Consider the following 7,672-nt stretch of genomic DNA (forward strand, 5'->3'; position numbering starts at 1 on the left):
CTTTCTTTCAGAATCAACTATTCCACTGTAAGTTACGGCTGACTGACAAAACCTTTCAGTGTATTCACTCACAGTTTCTTCTTTCCTTTAGAGTTCCTTTAGAGAAGAGTTGGGAGGAACACTTTCAGTTCCCTCAATTCTGAGATCTCCTAGCGCCACATACTTAATCAGTTACTGTTTGGATGGCTACATCTGTTTCAAAGAAAGCTTGTAAGTCAGGATAATTGTTATCAACTTCTTCCACATCAGTTTTTTCTGCAGCTTTGTTGCGGTTTAATTTCTTAGTCAAAGAGGATACTCTAGCACAGAGTTCTGTTTCTCTAGCTCTGAGTTATGCTGAGACTGTTGTGTAGCTAGTGCTAAACCAAATTCTCTGTGGCAGCAGATAATGCCGCCAGAACAGATTTCACGTTGTTCTTGCGAATACTTGCTCCTAGTTCCTTACACTCATCTACCGTCCAAGTCTTGTCTGGATGAAGCTCATCTATCTGACTATTAAGTTAATTTGTACTCCTAACAGTGATTTGAATTCGCTATCTGACCATAAAGGAGTCGCAAGACCACCTTTTTCAGTTGTAGGGATCAGTCTAGCATTTTTTATAAACATTTTGTGAGTTTCTTTATTACACAATTAAAAACACTAAAACTTCTCTGATCAACAGAGTGTACACTTGTTAACAAAGATTAACTATTGTTAACCTTCCGTGGCAGAACAAAGGATAACACAAATTACTAGCGCTTTACGCTAATCTTCCCTGCCTGAAACATAGGATTAATCTTCTATGACTACTCATAGGATAAATCACCTTCTCTGGTAAAGCAGAGGATAACTATACACAGTGGGGACGCCATGCAAAACGCAGCACCATAAGTAACTGGTTGCACAGTAACTCAGGACCCCTGAGCGCACAGAACAAGCCAGAAAACTCAGTATATATATATATACATAACAGACCGGACTCCGTCGGGTCTAGAATAATATATATGTGTCAGTAATATCACCGACAAAATATACTCATAAACCCGACACCGTCGGGATATTAGCATGGGAAAATTAACCAGCCAAAGCGGGTTATATATATATATATATATATATATATATATATATATATATATATATATGTATGTGATTGTGCACAGTAGTATTTAGACAAGACCAGATCGATTTAAGATCGATTAAAATTTCAAGAATCGATTAGATTCCGATTCTCAAGATCTTGAATCGATTATCATTATTCGATTCGATCCGATCCGATCTTCAAGATTTAGCCTTTTTTTCCAGCTGTTACCTGAATTACAGGACTGTAGTTATGTAACATATTGATACTATTATTATAGACATTCAACTGCAAATTAATGGAGTATTGATGGTTGTATAGAACAATCCCCCTTCCAGACTGTTGATACAACTGCTTTCACAAACTTGCACTGGTGTAGACGACAGAGGACGCAGAGGTATATCAGCAGCAGTAGACCGATTATTTAGACGCAAACCTGATGTATTATTAAAAATGACATTAAGAATTTTCCAAAAAGCTCCTACAGTTCAGATGCAAATGCACCTTTATTTTTTATTTTAATGATCAACAATTATAACACATTTGTTCTAAGCCAGTGCAAATGTAAATAGATTGTTGGTTACTGGCTTCACAGTAAACAGACAACATTACACAGAATGTAAATAAAATTTGAACTTACAAAACCTTTAGAAAACACAAGTGTCACAGTTTTGTGTAAAACCTTCAAGTACTCCAGGTATAAGACATTAAATTGCCTTTAAAGTGTATTTGTGTAAACTGGTCATTTTAATAATTATAATAATAATAATTCATTACATTTATATAGCGCTTTTCTGGACACTCAAAGCGCTTTACATAGAAGGGGGGAATCTCCTCAACCACCACCAATGTGCAGCATCCACCTGGATGATGCGACGGCAGCCATATTGCGCCAGAACGCCCACCACACACCAGCTTACTGGTGGAGAGGAGACAGTGATGAAGCCAATTAGTATATATAGGAGGATGATTAGGAGGCCATGATGGACAGAGGCCACTGGGCAAATTTGGCCAGGATGCCGGGGTTACACCCCTACTCTTTCGAAAGACATCCTGGGATTTTTAATGACCACAGAGAGTCAGGACCTCGGTTTAACGTCTCATCCGAAGGACGGCGCTCTTTGTCAGTATAGTGTCCCCGTCACTACACTGGGGCGTTAGGACCCGCACAGACCACAGGGTGAGTGCCCCCTGCTGGCCACACTAACACCTCTTCCAGAACTAAAGTAGTAAAATTTAAACTAAAATAGTAGATAAAAATAAATAAAAACTGGAAAAGGCCTTGCCTATTAAAGTGCAAATAAAAATAAAATGGAAATTAAACTTGTCTTAACCCAGAGTGTGAACTGCCATCACTCAGGAATGGAAAGATTCTTCTGCAGGAACAGTAGCTCATTGACATGCCCAGGTGTAAGGCAACTTCTTTTGGCAGTAATGATATCACCTGCAGTTGAAAAAACCCTCTCAGATGTGACGCTGGTTCCTGGGACACAGAGATATCGCTTTGCCATGCGAGCCAAAAGAGGATACTCCTTTTCATTCTCCCGCCACCAGATGAGAGGATTATCCTGCAGTCCCGCAGGTCTCCTTGCCCTGTACCTTTTGATCTCGTCTTCTGCCTCTGCCGCTTTAGTTTTCTGTGGTCCTACTTCCTCTTGTGGTCTGTAGGCTTCCCCAAAGAGAGACTCCAAAGCACTGGATTGCTTGAATTGCTTGGGTGCCGGAGGTTGGGGTTCCACCTCTTCCTCCACTCCATCAACTTCATCAGCAGCATCATCTTGCTGTGTAAGAAGAGAGAGAGAAAATGTGTATTTTATTGTGTGTGTGTGAGTGAAAGAGAGAGTGGACTTTTTCCACTGAGTTTCTTTTTAAATGATTACTTACATTATATGTGTCACGGTGTGGGTTTTGTTCCTTGTTGTTGTCTGTCATGTGATTCCCTCTTTGCCATGTGTCTTGTTAATTGTCTGATCATTGTTCCCATGTGTTTCTGATTAGCCACGCCCCCTTGTTATCTTGTTTAGCTTGTTTGTCTGTATTTATACCTGTGTTTCAGTTGTTGGTTGTCGGTCGTTGTTTGTGATAGCTTGTAGCTGTCTCCTTGTTCCTGTTCCGAGTTTCTTTGTTTACCCTGGATTACCTTTTACTGTCATCATTGTTATTATTAAAGTGCTCGCATCTGGATTCTCTCTGCTTCATTCCTGCCTCAGCGTTACAATATGCATCTTCCACCATCCCACACACTGCTTCAGTCTGGAGTCTGGAGAAGGTCCTGTCTCGCTCCTCCTCATTCAGGAATGGCAGAGCTTTGAAACGTGGATCAATAGCTGAAGCTACGTACACTATGTCCTTCTGGTTTACATACCTGGAATTGAAATTTCACACATTTTGATCAATTTATCCCCCCTGAGGAGGACAATAATGTCTTTAATGAAGTTTCCTTTAAATATATATATATATAAAGGAAACTTCATTAAAGACATTATTATATATATACATAATATATATATATTTACATACAGTAAAATAGTCTCATATCTCTCTCTCTCTCACTCACACATACTAACTCACTCACTCACTCACTCACACACACACACACTAACTAACTCACACACACACACACACACACACACACACACACACACACTCACACACACACTCACTCACTCACTCACACACACACACACACACACACTCAGTCACACACACACACACACACGCAGAGCATGCAGAGGTGCTATCACTGAGAGAGTTTGGGCACTTTTCTTCTGACATCACTTGAGTGGCTGTCTTCATTGGCTTTAGAGCTCTGACCACATCTTCTGCATCTGTTATGTCCTCTTCCTTCAGGCTGCAAAGATCCTTTTCATTTCTCCGCACATCAGGTGAGAGCAGAGCGGCAGAGATCGCGGGTTGCTGCTCTAAAAAGCGCTCAAGGATTTCTAGTGCACTGTTCCAACGAGTCACCACATAAATGTTGAGCTTGTGTGCATTCAGCTGCAGTAGCTTCTGCTTTTCTTTGAGGATACGGGTGGCAGTTGTACTGCGATGAAAGAACTTTGCGATGTGCCTTACTCTCCCAAGAAGGCGTGCAACATTCGGCAGTTTGAGACCGGCTTGTGAGGCCAGGTTGATTATGTGCGCGAAGCAGCCGACGTGGGTTAGCCCCGTAATCTCAACCACACGGACCATATTCGCCGCGTTGTCAGTGACTATGGCTGGGTCTTTACTCATCAGCCCCCACTCCTCCATAGCTTTGGTTAACATTTCAGCTAGACTGACAGAGCGATGGTTCGTTTGAACTTCGGTTGTCTGCAGCACGAAAGACACGAGGTTCCAGAGCTCGTCTATGTAGTGTGTTGTCACACTCATGTTAGATTCCGTAGCTACGGATGTCCAGGTGTCACTCGTAATGCCCACCCTCTCTGCGGTCTTAAGCTTACACATTACACCATCTTTTACTGTCTGGTACATGTTGGGGATCACTTCTTCAGACAGATGTTTGCGAGACACAATGACATAATTTGGTTCCATTACCTTCATTAGCCGCCTGAATCCCACGTTCTCAACAACAGAATACGGGCGCATATCTTTGCAAATGAAGCCCGAAATCGCCTCAGTTATTTTGACAGAGCGTGCAGAATTAGTTGGCAGTTGTAGAGTTTGTTTCAGTGTCATCTGTTGCGGTCCGGTGGCGTGCTTGGATATGATGTCTTGATGATGTCGCATCATGTGGTTCCTGAGATTTGTAGTAATTCCACAATACTTCACCTCCATTTGGCAGGCTTTGCAAATTGCTTTGCTTTTGTCAAGCTCGTTCTCTGCATTGCTTCTGAACCCGAAATGGTGCCAGATCTCAGCTTTGAGCTTTTTTCTGGAGTTTTCAAAGTAACCGCTTGGTTAACGTTACTGACCGCCATGTTCGTTGTTCGTTTTAATGTCATTCCACCTCGCGTGCATGCGTGAATTCAATGACACAGCAAAATGTAGGCCTATTATTAAATCGATCCTCAGAGTTACGGATCGATCTTTAGAAATTAATATGAAAATCGATTAAGAATTGGTGAATAGATTTTTTCAACACAGCACTACTGGAGGGGTTAATCCTCCTAGCACCTTTCAGACACCGTACCACCAGTTAATTTCTTCCTATTGATTGGCCAGCTACCAGAGCATGATGCGCTGCAATAGCTGCCACATACACTTTGAGCGTGGATGGGGAACGGCCCACGTCCAACAGCTCCTGTAGGAAGGAGAGCACCACAGGTACCTCACATGACTCTGGGTCAAAACGATTTTTCAAGCACCAGCTGGAAAAACCCGACCACTTCAAAGCATACAGGCGCAGAGTAGATGGGGCCCTGGCTTCAGAGATAGTGCTTAAGATGTTCTCAGGAAGGTCTCTGGTACCCCTTTTCCACCAGCAAGAACCAGGTGCTGGTTCAGAGCTAGAGCTAGAGCCAGTTCGGAGTTGGTTCTACTGACGGGTCTTCTAAGAACCGGTTTGCCTTTCCACAGGCTAGAGAGCCAAAACAGAGCCAGATCTTACGTCACTGTGTATACATCTCATGTTGCCCAGCAACGGTAGCGCGGCATCGCCAAACAAAAACACACCAGGCTTGTTCGAGATGGTTCGGCTTCTCGCAGACCGATCGCCGCGTGACATCAGAGCACTGCGAAAGCGATCCAAAAGCACAAGGAGTCGTATGCTCTTCAAACACTCCCGGAGCTCTGATCGGTCCGTGCCGCTCCGATGCATCTCGAACAAGTCTTACATCAACAATGGCGGTCGTTGCGTATTGATGCTCATGGCTTTGCGAACCTACATCGGCATCCAAACACGGCGAATCCAACGCGTTCGTGCAGCTCGCCGTAACTTGCATAGACGGAGATTACAATCGAGCTTCTATTAGCTCGATTAGCTGCTATTTAAAAAATGGCGGTCACAAGTTTCTGTTCGTCTTGTTGGTCACGGTAACCCCGCCCCCAGCCCCTGACGCAAACGGTTCTTACTTCTAGCCCAGCAATGTTTTGGTGCTACTTAAGAACCACTTTTACTGGTTTGGAGCTAGTGCTTTGGTGGTCGAAAAACAAAGAACCGATTTGAAACTAGGCTCTGGCTCCGAACCAGCACCAGCTCTGCCTTGGTGGAAAAGGGGTATCTGTACCCGTTTAGGGGCCATACATGGAGGGCCCATAAGTCGGGTCGAGGATGCCATATTGTTTTGTTTGCCTGAGAGAGGAGGTTTTTCCTCATTGGGACAGGCCAAGGAACTGTGTCTGATAGCGAAACCAGCTCCGGGAACCACGGCCTGGATTTCCAGAGAGAAGCTGTTTGATGACTTTTTTTTTCAGCGCGATAACTTGTAGCTGTATATTCAAGTGAGCACTATGCCAAAGTGGCATAAATATACAGTAAGTTGTATCCACAGTAAAGAGTGGGAGAGTGACCAAACTCTCAAAATATGTATTACACCTGTGGTGGGAGATGACTCGAAGGAAATATAACTAACTCTGAGAGCAAAATAATATGACAATTGAAATCAAATATGGGACACAAAAGTTGGCGCATTCTTGTTATTTTATCGAACAGTATGTATCAATGAATGCCAAATTTTGGCTGTGGTGTGTGCATTAATGTGTGTGAAATACCTGCTAATTACATTGCTTATTCCGATCACTTATATTGGGCACTTTTTGCACTTAAACTGGCTTATTCTTACTGTTGACAGAGAAAATTATGCATGTGTTTTACGAGGGTCAAAGTCATTGGTTAATTTCTTGATTGCCGTTTTGACACCGTCTCCTGGACATTTTAGTCATATTTGCTAATTCTCTTTAATGTATTTTCCCTGTTTTGATCTGTTTTCCTGGGAAATTGAAAAAAAAAACCACGCTTCTACCTCCACCTAGAGCAAAGGTGTTCTACCTCTACCTATTTGTTTTGCAAAAATCCACCGCTCCCAGTTCTTCTGGTCCAATCAGCGCAGGGCTGTGTCAATCAGTTTGTGCACACGCCACAGATCCCCCCTCCCCGCTCGCACACGTTACAATATCACATGCACACGCCTGAAGTTCGCAGGTGTGTTGGATTGTACGAAGCGTGATGGCGCTTGCCTTGCCTAGTGGGGGAGGGGCATGAGTTGTAAACATTCAACATTTTGGCTAAGTCCCCTCAATCTGCCAGACTTGTCGACTGCAGCTTTGACATGGGAATACAATTATTTTGGCAGTTTAATGTTTTGGGCGTGGTTTTTCTAGGACTGGGTGGGTTTTGGTGAGCTTTTGGGTTGGGAATCATTGACCCAATCAGGCAACACTGCTCCTGATTTAAACACAGGCAAAGAAGAAGCAGAAACAAGTGATAGCATATGTAAGAAGATGCATATGTAAAATATCGTGATCATCAAGAAAAAAATGTGCCTAATGTTACTGAATGAAATGTCGACCCAGGACGAGGTATAGGACTGTCCAAGCTTTGGAGGCGTTGATGGACTTGATCTACTCCATCTGTTTTGATCATCCCTTTGAATCCGATCTGGATGTAGTCTTTGACGATTACGTGATTTTCTCAACTTTTTGCTCAAAATGTTGCATTTTTATTTAAACTTACC

The 7,672-nt window shown here is 43.0% G+C and overlaps 1 protein-coding gene across 1 annotated transcript; it reads right to left on the minus strand.

Moving 5' to 3' along the window:
• Nucleotides 1–2,410: 2,410 nt before the first annotated feature.
• On the minus strand, nucleotides 2,411–4,835 carry LOC307004495 (E3 SUMO-protein ligase ZBED1-like; the record flags this gene model as incomplete). The annotated part of the gene is made up of 3 exons (XM_079623815.1): nucleotides 2,411–2,839; nucleotides 3,303–3,423; nucleotides 3,832–4,835. The coding sequence occupies 3 exons, from the start codon at nucleotides 4,833–4,835 to the stop codon at nucleotides 2,411–2,413; spliced, it is 1,554 nt and encodes a 517-aa protein (XP_079479941.1).
• Nucleotides 4,836–7,672: the final 2,837 nt, after the last annotated feature.

The sequence above is a fragment of the Phoxinus phoxinus genome (assembly GCF_949152265.1).
Source record: "Phoxinus phoxinus genome assembly, chromosome: 9".
NCBI lineage: Eukaryota > Metazoa > Chordata > Actinopteri > Cypriniformes > Leuciscidae > Phoxinus > Phoxinus phoxinus.